Genomic DNA, 18,948 nt, shown 5'->3' with positions numbered 1-18,948 from the left:
TTTTGAACTTTCCTCCGGTACCTCCCTCTATTTCAACGTCTGGGCCTTCGATCTTTCCTTTGGGCAGAGAGATATCAATATCTGGCATTTTCATGTGAGGCATTTTGAACTTTCCTCCGGTACCTCCCTCTATTTCAATGTCTGGGCCTTCAATCTTTCCTTTTGGTAGTGAAATGTTAACTGAGGGCATTTTCACATGAGGCATTTTGAATTTCCCTCTGCCATCTCCGCCTGTTTCAACGTCTGGGCCTTCGATCTTTCCTTTGGGCAGAGAGATATCAACATCTGGCATTTTCATGTGAGGCATTTTGAACTTTCCTCCGGTACCTCCCTCTATTTCAATGTCTGGGCCTTCGATCTTTCCTTTGGGCAGAGAGATATCAACATTTGGCATTTTCACGTGAGGCATTTTGAACTTTCCTCCGGTACCTCCCTCTATTTCAATGTCTGGGCCTTCGATCTTTCCTTTGGGCAGAGAGATATCAACATCTGGCATTTTCATGTGAGGCATTTTGAACTTTCTTCCGGTACCTCCCTCTATTTCAACGTCTGGGCCTTCGATCTTTCCTTTGGGCAGAGAGATATCAACATTTGGCATTTTCATGTGAGGCATTTTGAACTTTCCTCCGGTACCTCCCTCTATTTCAACGTCTGGGCCTTCGATCTTTCCTTTGGGCAGAGAGATATCAACAGAGGGCATGCTGAGATGTGGCACTGTGAATTTTGTTCCTCCTCCCTTAACATTTGTTTCCACATCTGGTGTATCAACCTCAGCAGTCTTCATTTTTGGCAGCTTAATGTCAACTTGTGGCATTTTGACATGTGGCATCTTCAGCTTTCCTCCTCCCTCAATTTCAACATCTGATCCCTCTAACTTACCAGTCTTTCCTTTAGGAAGAGACATGTCAATGTCAGGCATTTTGATGTTTGGCATCTTGAATTTACCTCCTTCTCCATTAACCTTTGCATCATGCTTTACTTTTGGCAGGGACACATCCAGATCTATTTTGGGGACTGAAACGTCAATAGTTGGCATTTTGGGAATTTTGAGGTTTCCCTCATAACCTCTGATATCAGCTTCTGAGACATCAACTTCTGCTTTGGGAAGAAGAATCTCAGTCTCTGGTGTTTTAGCTGCTGGTAGTGACAGTTCGACTGAGGGCATCTTGACCTTGGCCTTAGCGTCATGGTAACCACTTAGCTTACCTAAATCTTTTTCTTTAGAGCCAAATCCTGGCATGGAGAACTTTGGCAGTTCAATAGTGACGTCAGGTGCATGGAAGCCACCTTTCCCTTCCACATTTGCTTCCAGTTTAGCATTACCATCTCCCTCTGGGAGTTGACTTTTAGATGATGATATTTTAAACTTGGGGAATTTCACTTTGTATTTTGATTTATCACCTGGGCTCTCAACATTGATTTCCGGTTTAGAAATGTCAATGCCCCCCTTTTTCACTTTAACATCCACATCAGGGCAAGACACAGATACATTTGCATCCTTTTTGGATATACCAAATGAGGGCATTTTGAGTTTAGGTTTTTTCACCTTGACTTTTCCATCCCCATCAAACTCTACTGATGGTGCCCTAATCTCTCCTTGTGGTGGGCTAAGGGAAATGTCTCCTTTGGGGCCTTTCCCTGATTTCTGAAAATCACCGCTCTTGGACTTTCCACCAAACCTGGGAAGAGAGAAACTGGGGACTTTGAGGGAGACATCAGGTAGATCAAAGCTGCCCCCTGAAGAAGGCCTCCCCCCCTCTGCTTTCAGAAGCTCCACTTCCACATCGTCACCTTTAGGTTTGTTTAGGCCAAAGTCTAGATCCACCTTTGGCGCTGAAATGTCAACTGTCGGTAGTTTTACAGTAGGAAGCTTGAGGGATGCACTTGGACCTTCTGCACTACCTCTCCCTATGTCAGCGCCCTTAATTTTCAACTTGGCTGGATTAATATCTCCTTTGAGACCAGACATCTCCAAATGTCCTGATGCATCAGGACCACTGGTGTCTACTTTGAGGCTTTTGTCTTTCAGACCATAGGGGAGGCTGAGGTCAAGATCAAATTTGGGGAGATTTATGTCAAGAGTTGGCATGTGGAGTCCACCACCTTTTTTACCAGATAGGTCAATTTTTGGAAATTCAGACTTTTCCTTTTCAGACGGTCCTTCAATATTGATATCTCCCTCTACTTTTCCCACTGGAACTGAAATGTCAGCAGCTGGCATCGTTCCTCCCTTCATTTCTGGTCCTTCCACTTTGAAATTGCCTTCTGGCAGGTTCATCTTTGGAAGTGAAACGTCAAATTTGGGCATTTTGAATTTGTCTCCTTTTACTTCGGGACCCTCAATACTGAGGTCAGCTTCAGCCCTTCCTTCAGGTAATGAAATATCAACACTTGGGATGTTGATTTTTCTGCCTTTAAGTTCAGGACCCTCTATGTTGACTTGTGGTCCCTTTGCTTTAATTTTAGGAAGAGAGATATCAACCGAGGGCATATGAAACTTGCCTCCTTTTCCAACATGTCCTTCAATTTCCATTTCTCCTTTGGTCTTCCCTTTGGGGAGTGAAATATCAATGTCTGGTATCTCAATCTTCCCTCCCTTGAAATCTGGGCCTTTTACTTTGACATCACCCTCTGGGAGACTCACTTTTGGTAAAGACACATCAAATTTTGGCAGTTTAAATTTACCCCCCTTCACCTCAGGGCCCTCAACATCAAGGTCACACTCAACTTTTCCTTTGGGTAGTGAAATGTCAACAGTTGGCAAGTTAAACTTTCCTCCTTGAACATCTGGACCCTCAAGGCTGATATCTGCCTCTGGAGACTTAATTTTAGGGAGTGACATGTCACCTTTAAGTTCAGGTCCTTTGATTTTAGGAAGTGAGATATCAAGTGAAGGCATATGAAACTTGCCTCCTTTAGCACCGTGCCCATCAATGTCAATATCCACGTCTGCCTTTCCTTTTGGGAGTGAAATATCAACTGTTGGCATTTCCACGTTGCCCTCTGGCAGGGTCACCTTTGGAAGTGAAACGTCAAATTTGGGCATTTTGAATTTTCCTCCTTTTACCTCAGGACCCTCAATACTGAGGTCACCTTCAACCTTTCCTTTGGGTATTGAAATGTCAACAGTTGGCAAGGTAAACTTTCCTCCTTTAACATCAGGACCCTCGAGGTTGATAGCTACCTCTGGAGACTTAATTTTAGGGAGTGACATGTCACCTTTAAGTTCAGGTCCTTTGATTTTAGGAAGTGAGATATCAAGTGAAGGCATATGAAACTTGCCTCCTTTAGCACCGTGCCCATCAATGTCAATATCCACGTCTGCCTTTCCTTTTGGGAGTGAAATATCAACTGTTGGCATTTCCACGTTGCCCTCTGGCAGGGTCACCTTTGGAAGTGAAACGTCAAATTTGGGCATTTTGAATTTTCCTCCTTTTACCTCAGGACCCTCAATACTGAGGTCACCTTCAACCTTTCCTTTGGGTATTGAAATGTCAACAGTTGGCAAGGTAAACTTTCCTCCTTTAACATCAGGACCCTCGAGGTTGATATCTACCTCTGGGGACTTCATTTTAGGGAGTGACATGTCACCTTTAACTTCAGGTCCTTCAATATCAACATTAACTCCTTTTGCTTTAATTTTAGGAAGAGAGATGTCAAGTGAGGGTATGTGAAACCTGCTTCCTTTACCACTGTGTACACCAATGTCAAAATCCATGTCTGCCTTTCCTTTTGGAAGTGAAATAGTTGGCATTTCAATTTTTCCTTTCATATCTGGTCCTTCCACATTGGCATTAACCTTTGGGAGACTCGCTTTTGGTAAAGTGACATCAAATTTCGGCAGTTTGAATTTCCCGCCTTTCATTTCAAGGCCTTCAACATTTACGTCACCCTCAACTTTTCCTTTGGGAAGTGAAATGTCAACAGATGGGATGTTGACCTTTCCTCCTTTAACATCAGGACCTTCAAGGCTGATATCTATATCTGGAGATTTTATTTTGGGCAGAGAAACATCAAGTGATGGCATGTTTAGCTTTCCACCTTTAACTTCAGGACCATCAATATTTATCTCTGGTCCCTTAGCTTTCATTTTAGGAAGAGAGATATCAACCGAGGGCATATGGAACTTCCCTCCTTTGCCAGCGTGTACTTCTGTTTCTCCTCCAGCTTTTCCTTTGGGGAGGGAAATGTCAATATCTGGCATTTCAATCTTCCCTCCCTTGATGTCTGGGCCTTTAATTTTGACATCACTCTCTGGGAGATTCACTTTTGGCAATGCCACATTAAATTTTGGCATTTTAAATTTGCCTCCTTTTATGTCAGGACCTTCAATATTTAGGTCGCCTTCAACTTTTCCTTTGGGGAGTGAAACGTCAACAGTTGGCAAGTTAAACTTTCCTTCTTTAACATCCTCGAGGCTGATGTCAACCTCTGGAGACTTAATTTTAGGTAACGACATGTCACCTTTAAGTTCAGGTCCTTCAATATCAACATCAACTCCCTTTGCTTTTATTTTAGGAAGAGATATATCAACCGAGGGCATGTGAAACTTGCCTCCTTTACCAGCATGTCCCTCTATGTTAACATCTCCCTTTACCTTTCCTTTTGGAAGTGAAATATCAACTGTGGGCATTTCCACATTGCCCTCTGGCAGGTTGATCTTTGGAAGCGAAACATCAAATTTGGGCATCTTGAATTTACCTCCTTTAACCTCAGGACCCTCAACATTGAGATCAGCATCAACCTTTCCTTTGGGAAGTGAAATGTCAACAGCTGGCAAGTTTAACTTTCCCCCTTTAACATCAGGACCCTCAAGGGTGATATCTATATCGGGGGATTTTATTTTGGGCAGAGAAACATCAAGTGATGGCATGTTTAGCTTTCCACCTTTAACTTCAGGGTCATCAATATTTATTTCTGGTCCCTTGGCTTTCATTTTAGGAAGAGATATATCAACAGAGGGCATATGGAACTTTCCTCGTTTGCCAGCATGACCTTCAATTTCAATTTCTCCTCCTGCTTTTCCTTTGGGGAGTGAAATATCAATGTCTGGCATTTCAATCTTCCCTCCCTTGATATCTGGGCCTTTAATTTTGACATCACTCTCTGGGAGATTCACTTTTGGCAATGAAACATTAAATTTTGGCATTTTAAATTTGCCTCCTTTTATGTCAGGACCTTCAATATTTAGGTCGCCTTCAACTTTTCCTTTGGGGAGTGAAACATCAACAGTTGGCAAGTTAAACTTCCCTTCTTTAACATCCTCGAGGCTGATGTCAACCTCTGGAGACTTAATTTTAGGTAACGACATGTCACCTTTAAGTTCAGGTCCTTCAATATCAACATCAACTCCCTTTGCTTTTATTTTAGGAAGAGATATATCAACCGAGGGCATGTGAAACTTGCCTCCTTTACCCACATGTCCCTCAATGTCAACATCTCCCTTTACCTTTCCTTTTGGAAGTGAAATATCAAACGTTGGCATTTCCACATTGCCCTCTGGCAGGTTCATCTTTGGAAGTGAAACGTCAAATTTGGGCATTTTGAATTTGCCCCCTTTTACCTCAGGACCTTCAATTCTGAGGTCAGCGTCAGCCTTTCCTTTGGTGAGTGAAAGGTCTGGTATGTTGATTTTTCCTCCCTTAAGTTCAGGACCTTCTATGTTGACCTCTGGTCCCATAGCTTTCATTTTAGGAAGAGATATATCAACAGAGGGCATATGGAACTTTCCTCCTTTTCCAGCCTGTCCTTCAATTTCAATTTCTCCTCCTGCTTTTCCTTTGGGGAGTGAAATATCAATGTCTGGCATCTCAATCTTCCTGCCCTTGATCTCAGGACCTTTTAACTTAACATCACCCTCTGGAAAATGTACTTTTGGTATTGGTAATGAGAGATCAAATTCAGGTATTTTGATGTTTCCTCCTTTTCCTTCAGGACCTTCAATATTTATGCCAGCTTCACCTTTTGCTTTTGGAAGTGAAATGTCAACAGCTGGCATTTTGAAATGTCCTCCTTTAACATCTGGACCCTCAAGGCTGACATCTACCTCTGGAGATTTTATTTTAGGTGCTGAGACATCAAGTGATGCCATATTGAACTTTCCTCCTTGAACATCAGGCCCTTCAATATCGACACTGACTTCCTTAGGTTTTATTTTAGGAAGAGTGATATCGATTGAAGGCATGTTAAACTTTCCTCCTTTAGCCCCATGTCCTTCCATGTCAACATCTCCCTCTATTTTTCCTTTTGGAAGTGAAATATCAACAGTCGGCATTTCAATTTTTCCTTTAATCTCTGGTCCTTCCAGTTTGACATCACCCTCTGGCAGGTTCATCTTTGGAAGTGAAATGCCGAATTTTGGCATTTTGAATTTGGCTGTCCCCCCTGCAGGACCTTCAACATTTATGTCAGCTTTGACATTTCCTTTAGGAAGTCCAATATTATAGGATGGTATCTCAATATTCCCATCTTTCCCAGAGTGAATGTCAATATCAATGTCTCCCTGTGCATGTCCTTGAGGAAGCGAGAGGTCGATTTTTGGCATTTCAAACTTCCCACCTTTAACTTTCGGCCCTTGAAAATTCACATCTCCCTCTGGGAATTTTACAGTAGGGAGGACAATGTCTACAGATGGTAGGCTGACTTTGCCTCCTCTTCCTTTGCCTTCTAATGTTCCTTGAGGGGGTGAGATGTCAATAGTTGGCATTTTTATTTCTCCACCTTTGATTTGTGGTCCCTCAATATTGATGTCACGTCGCTTTGATTTTATTTTAGGGAGAGAAACATCAACTGAGGGCATATGAAAATGTCCTCCTTTACCTTTAGTTTGCATGTCACCTTCTACTTTCCCCTTTGGAAGAGAGATATCAACTGAGGGTCCCTCAAGACCAATTTTTCCTTCAGGCATCTTCATCTTGGGTAGCGTTACATCAAATGTAGGCATCTTAAACTTGCCTTCTTTTCCTGTGGATCCTTCAATATCTATTTCACCCTCTACTTTTCCTTTTGGAAAAGAGATATCAGCTGTAGGCGTGTTTATTTTCCCTCCCTTAATCTCACTTCTCTTTAGGTTTAAATTTGCCTCTGGTGTGTTAACCTTAAACTCAGGACCTTCAATATCGATGTCACCTCCCTGTGATTTTATCTTTGCAAGTGACATATCAAAAGAAGGCATCTGGAACTTTCCTCCTTTGGCTTCAGGACCTTTGAGCTTTACCTCCCCCTCTGGTGATTTCACTGCAGGAAGAGAGATGTCGAGTGACGGCATGTTGATCTTTGCTCCTCCTTTGACTTCAGGTCCTTTAATATCAACCTCTGCCTCCTTGGTTTTCATCTTTGGGAGTGAGATGTCAAAGGTAGGCATCTTGAATTGTCCTCCCTTCCCATAATTCCCTTCTACTTCTGTGTCTCCTTCTATTTTGCTTCTGGGCAGAGAAATGTCAAGTGTGGGCATTTCAAATTTACCACCTTTCACTTCAGGGCCTTCGAGGTTGACTTCCAGCTCACCTGTCTTCATTTTAGGGAGGGAGATGTCAAATGATGGTAACTGAAATTTTCCTCCTCCTTCAATATCTGTCGTTCCTGCTTTGCCTTTGGGAAGGGTCAGGTCTACTTTGGGTAACTTGAAATGATCCTCCACCTCTTGTCCTTTCATATTTACCTCTCCTTCTGGTGACTTCATTTTTGGGAAAGAGATGTCAAAATCAGGCATTTTGAACTTCCCATCTCCACCAACATAATACTCCATGTCCACATCTTCACCCTTTGTTTTCACATTTGGGAGAGAGATGTCAACAGAGGGTAGACTAAATTTTCCTCCACCTTCTGGACCTTCAATATCCATATTGGAAGATCCCGTCTTTTGTAACGACATATCAATCTTTGGCATGGAGATTTTGGGGCCTTTGAAGGTGCCCTCCACCTCGTCAGGAATTCTGTGACTGGCGTCCAGTTCCACATCTACATCAGGCACAGAGATGTCAATAGCAGGGATTTTGATTGCTGTCTTCCCAGCTCCTCCGTACTCTGGAAGTGAGACGTCATTGTCAGTCTTTCCCTTCACATTTGGTAAAGAAATATCAATAGAAGGCATTTGAATAGATGCGGCTTTTCCCGATAGATCACCTTCCATCATTGGTTTGGTGATATTTGCTTCGGGGAGACCAATCTCACCATCTCCTTTGATTTCTACTTTTGGAGGTATTATATCAGTGTGAGGCACTTTTATCCCTTTGGCTTTTACCTTGATATCACCATCTATCTCATCTGAAAGATGTGGGAGTCTAACTTTGGGCAGTTTAAACTTTGGCATTCTTTGCTTTGCATCTCCCTTGCCTACATCTACATCAACTTTTCCTACAGCTGCCTCTGCATCAACTCCTCCTTTGATGTCAATTTTAGGAGCTTTGATTTCTGCCTTTCCCTTCACAGCAGGCAGAGACGCCTCAGCTTTTCCTGAAGGGAGTGCAAACTCCACATCAGGCGCGTTAATCTTAAACCCTTCCTTCTCCACATCCACATCTTTATTGCCAGGCAAACTGAACTCCACTGATGGTGGCTGGATGTTCACACCTGGGGGCTTTAGCTCCACAGATCCCATTCCCAAAGCTGAGCCTGACTTTGTGTGCTTGCTCTTAGGAAAGGTGATTCCAAACTTGTGTCCTTTTCCTTTGGTTTTCAGTTTAGCTTCAGTTATCTCAGATGGAGAGACGTTCACTTGTCCCTCAAATCGTCCTGTGTCCACTTTTCCTCCTGTCTCTGCTCCAGCATAGCCCTTTGTTTTCATACGAGGAAATCTGTGTCAACCATATTAAAATAGGAAGGAGAGAAGAAGGAAAAGACATAATATGAGGCATGTAATATAAGCCAAAAAATTTACAGGAAGTATTCCAAAATGCTTTGTAAAAATGCTTTGCGTTTGCACTCCGTAGGTGAGTGAGCATCATCCTGGGCATCGGCCAAAACAATGATGTGACATACACTAGAATGCTGAAATTAACACTGAATCATATTTAGATTAACGTTACTATCGGTAATATTTTTATATCTTATTTGGATCTTTGGCTCCATGATACTGTGGTAATGATCCATGAGCATGCTAGCATGCTCTTCACAGATCACCACATCGGCCAACACTACGAACCAACCAATACCAGACCCATGGCACAGCCAAGCCACAGCCACATTGCAATTTGTCATAACACAGGGGTTAAATTGGTCTAGCTCTGGCTCATAGGCCTATGATGGGCTGGGGCCTTTGGCAGAAATAATCGCTGTCGGAAAAAGGAAGCTCAGGGATTGATTTAAGTGCCGTGGACCTTACGACGATCCCTTCCCACGGCAATTGTCCGATCATTTCCACTTAAAAAACCCCCCCATAGAAGTAACAAAAACAAGGCCAACCTGATCCTCCTCTTTGCCTTTGCTGCAGCTGTTGCTCCTCCTGCTTCGACCTTCGCGCTCCTCCTCTGTTTGAATTTGGGGAGAGAAAACTCCACATCCACGTCACTCATCTCCAGTCTGGGGGGCGTTCCCTCAATCACCAGCTCTTCTCTGCGATTCTCTTTCAGCCTCTTCAGACCAAAACGACCACCTCTCTTTTTCTTGACCTTGAACGGCTTGGATCCCTTCACACTCTGAAATACACACAAACACACATGAATGATAAAAGGGTCAGTCAACAACATTTGATTGTGATACTGTCTGTTAAGGTGCTGGCTTTATACGTTCAACAACTGAAAAACTATGGAAAGAATGAATAAGCTTTGAATCTAATTGGAGGCTCTAAATATTTAAACGATAGACCCAGAATTTAAGTTACAAGTTAATTTGATAGTTTTAACAAACTATTGAAGTCTTTTAATGAGATATTTATCAAAGTTTGATTATTACAAACAGAACATTTATTTTAGAATATAATTGATTACCATTTTGGCCATCTTGGCTTTGGGACCTTTGACCTCCATGCTGGGAACTCGAGGCCGCACGGTGACCTCTGCTCCAAGGATGGTCCTCTTCAGCTGGAAGCTGACCTTATATGGCTCCGCACACTGAAGGATCTTAAGAGCGTCTTCATACTTCACGTTGTCGAAATAGACCTTGGCACTCAGCAGCTGGTCACCTTCACACAGAGAACATTATAAATTCAGACAGTGTTTAAATCTGGCAAAGTAATTAAAAAAACTTCCACCTCTGCATCTCAGTTTGCACTTTTATCAAGTTGGGGTTAAAAATATTAATTCTAAAATCAATTTGATGTATATGTGATATTTATTTTTCCTGGGGGAATGGTAGTACAGCAGTATCCTGTATCCAGTAGTGGGTACAGAATACAATTGAATTTAAAACAATTGTACTGATGTATAGCCATTTGTATAATAATAACTAGGCTACTACAAGTTCACTGTAGGATGAGCTATGGTCCATTAACATGAGCTGCTAGCTCTGATTAGCCATACCAACAGAGGAAAATTTAAAAAAAAGTTAGCTCATTTAAAGGTGAATGTCCACTGGCCCCCTATACTGCCCTACAGTGGTCACAGCAGGGAACTACGTCAAAGCAGACACAATAATATAGATTTACTTCCGGTGTTACTTTCAAAATAAATCTGTGACCAAACTGAAGCCATCTGAAAGAAATTTAAAGTAATAATCTTGAAGATTTTCATCCAAGTCCAAAAGCAAAAGTGCCTTAAACCTGTGTTCTTTCTAACAGCCAGCAGGGGGCGACTCCACTGGTTGCAAAAAGAAGTCCGATTGCATTGGATTTTATGACAAAATGACCCTACTTCTCACTTGATTTATTACCTCAGTTAACACTTTTTTAATGAGTTTGTGGTCTCACTAGTTTCAAGTCTTCTTCAAAACAGTATTATGTTTTTGTAAATAACGGTTCCATTTACAGGAAAACTGACGAGAGTGTTGCTACCACGACGACCTGTCAGTAAAGATAGAGATGAATCATATCAGCTGCGCTGTGGACATTTCAGTAGCAGTGAATTTGTTTTTGGGTGCTGTCTATGTTTTCTTGGTCTCCAGTCATAATAATTTGAAATTACAGCCCCACATTAGAATAACTGAAGTAGAAATGATCATGAAACAAAAATAATAATGAAGCGATTATTATTGTTCTGTAGTGGTGACAGCTACATACAACAAGTCCTTATTCTTCAATGGGAAAAATACAAATATTTATTCTAATTTCAGAAGAAAAGAAAAAGCAAGGAAAGCCAGGGAGGTTTTGTTTCATTTAAACATGAGTTTTCACTGCCCTCCGGTGGTCACAGTGAGAAACTGCGCTATGTATCTAACACACTGTAAATTTCAATACTATTATTATTTATATCAATATTTTGAAGTAAATTCTAGTATGATTATTACATTTAACACCAGCAACACCAGTTTTGGCAAAAATTGCATTACTAAAAAGTTGTATTATCATTGTATTATCAAGTTTTCTGGTCATATTTTTCTTTGGTGCCGGTAGAGCTGGTAGAGCTAACTGTTTTATCTAAAATCGTAAGCATTCACTGCCTTCCAGTGGTCACAGTGAAAAACTACATCAAGGCATAAAGTCAAGTCAGAAATGATTAACATAATAACACTTTATGTCAGTCCTTTTAAAATAAATCGTGACCAAACTAGAGCTACAACTATTTACACAAATAATTAAAATCATTATTCAGTGGGAAAAATACAAACATTCTCTCTCATTATTATTATTATTATTATTATTATTATTATTTTCCTTTAGAGGTATGAATAAACATATTCACAGTGCAGACAGTTGAAACAGGCAGACTAGTTGCTGTCTGCTCTGATGTACTGACCTCAGACCAGCATCCACAACCAGAGCTCACTGTAGTTTGAGTTGTGATCTGTGATCAGTGTTGCTAAAAACTGACTTGCTGTAACACCTTCCTGCCCCACCTGTATCTGAGATACAGTTCTATTCAACAGCTTTGCAGTTGTAAATGTGCAAAATAAAATGTAAAACTAATACTAAAGTTTGTCTATACAGAGCATTCACCTCCTTTATAGATATAATTTCTATATATTTGTTAACACGTTTTCATTTTATTTCTTTTCGTTTGGATTATGTTCATTTTACAGCACTGAGTCTTCTAAATCAGATGGTACCTTCCTGTAGACTGAGATGTTTAGCGGCTGGTGAGTCTTTCAGAACGTCTTTAACAAAGATCCCTCGCTGTCCTCCACCGGTCACACTGTAGCCGCTGGCTCCAGCCTCCGCCTCTGTCTCCACCACGATTTCCACTGACTGAGTGGCTTCATCCACACTCTGAAACACACACACACACACACACACACAACTTTGAACATCTCCAAGAATAAACTGTGGCTCTCAAGATAAACATTTCATCTCCATCTTGTTCTGGTCTCTCATTAATAATCTTGCTTAGATTGGACTCAAACTCAGTTATAAAAAATTGTCTGTTGTAGCGGTAATATTTTACTTGAAGATGAAACCCCTGATTTTCCAGATGTTGTAGCAAAGTGACAACTGACCAGGATAACAAAATATCTAATGGTGTTCAGTCAATTATTAGTTCAACTAGACAACCCAGGCAGCATTTCTCCAACCCCTCTCTGTTTTAAATTACAGAAGTTTTAAAGGCAGAAGTTTTTCTGTATAGTGCCTGATCCTAATCAGCAGGAACACTGTATATTCACCCTGTTTGTCTAAATTATAAGTAATGAATTCAAAACATGGGAGACAAACACAACAGCTATTCTGAAGATGCTGAAGTCCACAAATTGTTGAAATCAAAATCTTTACCTATCAACACCATTTAGGCTCTAATGTGCAAAGTTGCATTATGCAGCTTTAAAGACAGGCATCACATAAGAAACGTGTGTCTTGCATTTCACTTTTCTCTTTGCTGGGTAGATTAAAATAGTTTTCAATTCACAAAGGCTTCAACACTGTTTTATATCTTGTTGCACTGTACAGTTATTTGTCTCTTCACACTTTACTTCTGAATCCATTTTATCCATTAAGCTGTCATGAAGGAAAGGTCACTCTATTCTTAAATGACATCCACTTTTCCAGTGAAGACCAAAGGAAATAACTTGTAAATAACTTATAAAGGAAAAAGTGACTTGTGTACTGTGCATCGTCACCCATCTCCTTTAACAACGAAGGGATTTATGGCTCTCCAGTCGCTTATCAACTACTGATACGAACAAAAGTACTAAATGTTTCAGCCTAGAAAGTCACATTAACAGTGTTTATCAAACTGCTGTTTACTTCGTCTGTGGGCTCTGAGTCCATCTCTGGTTGGGCCAGTTGGCAGGTCGACTCTCTCAGATGACTTCTCTTTTGACTCAACACCTGCTTCAGCTCTGCATGAAGCTTCTCCTTCTGCACCTGCAGACAACAGGTGATGAAAACACAGGGTGAGATAATCTGTAATGTAGGTGGATGTCATGATGTCAAAAGAACAACACAGAATCAACCAAATTATGGTTTAAAAACTGCTGTTTAAATGGTATGAACAATAATTGTTTGGGCTTATTGCTTTTACCAAGCATCTATTAGTATTACTGTAATTTATTGATTATGTACACTGCTGGTAAATCTTAGAGGATTATCATTAGATATTATTATTAAGATGATGATGGTGAAAGTGGTGGTACATATATATATGCTAAAGTAGTATTTAATTTTTACATTTTTATTATTTTACTGATCTAATATTTTAACTGTGTTGTCCGCTCTTTTATTTTTATAATGTCATGCACTTTGAGCTGCATGTATGAAAGGAGGTCTATAAATAAAGTGTATATTATTACTATTATTATTATGATCCTTTAAAAGAGTGGAACTGATACAATTACAGTTAAATTTAATAAATGTGACTTACCATCAATGATGCATCAATGCAATTAAGTAATTTAAACACTTCCCACTGTTATGCATGCTACCTGTGTTAACACAATAACTTGTTTTGATAGTTACACAAAAGAGAATACTAAAAATGTATTTAAAAAAGTGAATTTACAACATCGTTCTACATTTGAAAGATTAGAGAAAAAATATTCACGGATCTTTATAAGACTATTTATTTTGAATTAATATATGTAATAAAAGGTCTAGGCAACCTTATTATAAATAGTGTCAGACTATGATGGGGATGGTGTATTATATAAACAGGAAATGTGTATATTAATAGTTGTTACAGATATGTTTCACTGTGTAACTGTGGTCTTTTTCATGTGTGGATAAAACCTCCAGCTTCTATTGTTTCAACATGTCTGTTAGCTATACAATGACATTTCTATTTGAACCAGCAGGCGCCGCTGTCTCGCGATGAGCAGCGGCAACACTTTGTTTCACAAAAACTCTTAAAGTGCTAACATGCTACTTTTTAGTCCATGAATGTGAGTCAGAGTGTTTACAGCCAGGACACCTGCGGCTGGTTTTAGAGCTGCCACATTTAGATGTTTTTTGTTTGCTTTGAGTCCAGCAGCTGTCGGTCACCTGCTGCAGCGTTAAAAGGCCACGACTGGCATCTGTGCTGAGCTGGGAGAAATGAAAGGTTGTTTATGTGGTGGACAATGACCTCAGCAGGCCAGGCATGGACTATTGTGATCCAGTTTGTACGGGCCTGGTGTCTGCTGGGGTTATGATGTCAACAACGTAGTTCATATTTTATTGGTGTGTTGGTCAAAATTAAAGGAATAGTTCACATTTTGGGAAATATATTCTCTTTCTTGCTGAAAGTCAGATAAGAGATTGATACCACTCTCATATGTGTAGGTTAAACATAAAGCTGTAGATGGTTAGCTTAGCTTAGCAACAGGCAAATGCAGCTAAACTGTCTCAGCCCACAAGTAACAATATCCACCTACCAGCACCACTAAAACTCACTAATTGACATGTTAGGCTATATCTTCTTTGTTTAATATGTACAAAGTCAAAGTGTAAAGACAACATGTTGTGGTGTTACGGGTTGTTACGTGGTGAACTATTTACATTTACATTTACTCATTTGGCAGATGCTTTTATCCAAAGGGACTTACATTTGAGGAACAACATATAAGCATTAACAGAGCATCAAATACAGATCTACAACTGACAATACATACTAGTAAGAGCAGCAATAAATACTAGTAAGAGCTCATAGTTCATATCACATCAATGGGGTAAATACCTAGGGAAGGAAGTAAGAGTTAACAAAAAAAGTGCAATCAATACAAGATAATTGTAAGATGATGGAAGAAGAAGAGCACAGGAATTGCATGTTAGAGGTTAGGAGTTAGAGGTGTTATAAGAGGAAGTGTTCTCGGAAGAGATGAGTTTTCAAGAGCTTCTTGAAGTCAGAGAGGGACGCCCCTGCTATGATGCCGTGTGGTAGCTCATTCCACCATCGTGGTGTCACAGATGTGAACAGCCGGGACTGGGATTGCTTTGTGTGAAGGGATGGCAGAGCCGGGCGGCGTTCTTTGGAGGAGCGTAGTGGCAGAGAAGGAACGTAAGTTTGTATTATGAGTGTAGGTCGATGGGAGTAGACCCAGTAGTCACTCTGTATGCAAGCATTAGTGACTTGAAACTGATTCTGGAGGCCACGGGGAGCCAGTGTAGGTCACTGAGTAATGGAGTGACATGAGTCCTTTTGGGCAAAAACCAGACGTGCTGCTGCGTTCTGAACCATTTGCAAGGGTTTCACCGCACAAGCTGGAAGACCTGCTAGGAGGGCATTGCAATAGTCGAGTCGAGAGGTAACCATGGCCTGTACCAGAAGCTGGGTGGAAGATTTTCCTTATGATGTATAGAGCAAAGCAGCATGACCGAGAGATGACAATCATGACACCGAAGTTTCTCACCACCCTCGTTGGAGTGATGGTAGAGGAGTCAATTTGTAGTTTGATGTTATGGTGGATAGATTGCTTGGCTGCAATGACCAAGAGTTCAGTCTTAGAGAGGTTTAGTTGAAGGTGGCAAGCCTTCATCCATGCAGATAGTCTGTGATCCACCCCGAGACGGTGGGGTCGTCTGGCGGGAAGGATAGGTAGAGTTGCGTATCATCTGCATAGCAGTGTGGTAAGAGAAGCCGTGAGAGTGGATGATCTGCCCCAGTGAGGTGGTGTAAATTGAGAAGAGAAGGGGCCCTAGCACTAAGCCTTGGGGCATCCTTGTGGAGAGGCAGTGGGAGGAGGATAATTGTCCTTGCCACAACACATTGTAGGAACACCCCGAGAGGTAGGATTCAAACCACAGGAGTGCTTTACCCGAGATGCCCGTTTGCTGAGAGTGTGGATAGCAGGATCCTGTGGTTGACTGTGTGTGAGGGCTTTTTGAGCAAGGGTGTGACCAGAGCCCTTTTGAAAGTGGTCGGGAAGGTTCCTGAAGCCAGAGAAGCATTTATCACGGTCGGGACCACGGTAGGAGATATGGCTTGGAGGAGATTCGTGGGAATCGGGTCCAGTGGGCATGTAGTGGGACAGCAATAGGTCAGGAGTTCTAATGCTTCGCTCTCTGTGAGAGGAGTAAATGAGGAGAGTGAAGAACCATTGACCTGGGAGGGCAGAGGAAAAGATGTAGTAGGACTGCTACAATGTTTGAGTTTGAGTGTTTTAGAGAATTGGCTAGTTATAGCCACCAATTTGCCTGTGAAGAAGGCAGCAAAGGTATCAGCAGACAAGTTTGTGGGTGGTGAAGGTGGAGGAGGATTTAGTAGCGCTTTAAAAGTGGAAAATAATTTCCTTGAGTCAGTAACACTGCTAATTCTGTTATTATAGAACGCCGTTTTGGCAGCACTGATGCTTGTTGAGAAGGAGGATAGGAGCAATTGGTAGCCCTTAAGGTCAGGGGGGTCTTCGCCATTTTCTTTCAGCGGCTCTGAGATCAGTACGGAGCCCACGGATGGTATCAATTAGCCACGGGTGGGACTGGTTCGGGCGAGTAGGCTTGGTGGATAGAGGACACAGACTATCCAGGCACGAGCTTAATGTAGAGCACAGAGATTGTGCGGCATCATTGACCTCAAGTGAGGAAAATCCGTTGAGGGAAGGTAGAGCAGAAGCTACCACTGAGGGAAAGCGAGTGGGAGACAGGTTGCAGAGGTTGCGGAACAATGGGCTGTTCTGGAAGGCATACCGTGAACTGAATGAAATAGTAGTCTGACACATGTAGAGGTGTGACTGTCAGGCACTTGGTGGCAAAGACAAGAACGAGGTCAAGCACCTTGCCAGCTTTGTGGGTCGGTGGGCTGAGGGGGCTTCCTAACCCGTGTTAGATCAAAGGACTGAATCAGAGGAAGTCTGCTGAGTTCAAATTGTCTAAGTGGATGTTCATTTCACCGAGGACAAGTAGGGCACAGTCATGCTCTGGTATTGAAGACAGCAGTGCGTCTAGCTCGTCCACGAAGTTTTACCATTTTTCCTGGTGGATGGTATATCACAGAGACCTTTACCAAAGGATGGTATTCGAAGGAGGCATATTGATTCGGGGGTAGCAGCTGTGTGAATTTCCATTTGTTGGAAAGAGCCCCGTTCCACCCCCGTCCCAGACAGTCAGGGGGTGTGGGTGAAAGAGTAATTGGTGGACAGCGAGGCGGGGGTAGCGGCGTTTTCTGGTTTGATCAACGTTTCAGTGAGCTCCAGTAGCCCAAGCGATAATGTGTTAACATAAGCAGTGATAAAGTCAGCTTTGTTGACTGCTGACTGGCAGTTCCATGACCCAACAGACAAGCAAACGTATGTGGGTGGTGCCTGTTTTAAAGGCTTGAGGAGTGCCTTATTTCTGTGCCTGATGGCATGATACCTCCTGCGTGCACCGGAGACAATAGGAATAGTATGGTAGCACATGGCCTGAGTGTAGTTGTAGCCGGCAGCTTTAGGTGAGTAAGTGTGCTTAGATAAAGCTACTCTTGTAGGTGGCCTAGCTATTTCTTGGCTGGGAGCAGTGACTTTCCTGGAATTTGTCATTACTCTGAGGTTTTCAGGAAACCAGTATAGAGTAGACTCCATTACTGCTTCCTGCAAAGAAGCTAAGCTAAGCTTACTGTCTGCTGGCTGTAGCTTCATATTTATTGATCACATATGGGAGTGGTCTAGATCTTCTCAACTTCCTAAGTCTTGGCAAGATAGCGTATTAATGTATTTCCCAAAATGTCAAACTATAAGTGGTCATATTATGCTAATTTTCAGGTTCAGAATTATATTTAGGAGTTGTACCAGAATAGGTTTACATGGTTTAATAAAAAAACACCATATGTTTGTCCTACTGCACATTGCTGCAGCTACCGAGTGAAGCATCTCACTTCTATGTAATCTGTGTTGGGAGTGTGTGTGTTCCAGGTCAGTGTGTTTCTCCATCAGTGTTTTTGAGGGCGTGCCACACTAGCTGCTAGGCAAGCATTATGACGTATGTTACATGCAGTTTGGAAGCAGTGTTTTCTGTGGGAGATGGTAACTCCATTTGGGGTGGACGTTGGGCTTTTTTCATTTTCACTTTGCACACCTGATAAATGCACAAAAAAGATATATAACACAATAAAGGAAAAGCCAAAAAGCTTTAAATTACCTCTTTAAAGGAAAACTGCTTTTTATTACTTTTATCACCACCATAGGTTGATGTGCTTTTTGCCAAGTGTGTGTGTGTGTGTGTGTGTGTGTGTGTCTCACCACTCTCTCGGGGCTCTCCTGTTCGTCTGTGGAGCCGCTGTGGTGAGGGTTGCGTTGTGGGGCGGAGGGGGATCTGTTAGAGGGGGGCGACCGCCTCTTGTCTTTTACCTGCCCACACAGTTGCAGATCGTGTAAGTCACCTTGAAGCGTTCATGCAGCAACACATTTAAGTGTGATTTTACCCTTTAACTCCACTAACAAGATATTTGTGCCTCCACAGCAGCTTTTTACTGAAGCACCTGGGATACTGGTGTAGGAAAATATAAAGAACAATCGAGTGGGGGGGGGGGGGGGGGGGGG

General features: G+C 41.9%; 1 protein-coding gene across 1 annotated transcript in view; it reads right to left on the bottom strand.

Moving 5' to 3' along the window:
- Window positions 1–18,948, bottom strand: part of prx (periaxin) — a 37,256-nt gene that overhangs the window by 6,972 nt on the left and 11,336 nt on the right. Inside the window, exons 3-8 of the mRNA XM_046072848.1 lie at window positions 18,649–18,756; window positions 13,268–13,387; window positions 12,139–12,298; window positions 9,927–10,120; window positions 9,403–9,635; window positions 9–8,795 (exon numbers count right to left, since the gene is read on the bottom strand). Of these exons, the coding sequence (XP_045928804.1) occupies window positions 9–8,795; window positions 9,403–9,635; window positions 9,927–10,120; window positions 12,139–12,298; window positions 13,268–13,387; window positions 18,649–18,756 (9,602 nt within the window). The remainder of the gene's footprint in view (window positions 1–8; window positions 8,796–9,402; window positions 9,636–9,926; window positions 10,121–12,138; window positions 12,299–13,267; window positions 13,388–18,648; window positions 18,757–18,948) is intronic.

This window comes from Micropterus dolomieu, linkage group LG17 (genome assembly GCF_021292245.1).
Source record: "Micropterus dolomieu isolate WLL.071019.BEF.003 ecotype Adirondacks linkage group LG17, ASM2129224v1, whole genome shotgun sequence".
Taxonomy (NCBI): domain Eukaryota; kingdom Metazoa; phylum Chordata; class Actinopteri; order Centrarchiformes; family Centrarchidae; genus Micropterus; species Micropterus dolomieu.
Note: the sequence above shows the minus strand (reverse complement) of the source record. Positions and strands in the feature narration are given on the sequence as shown.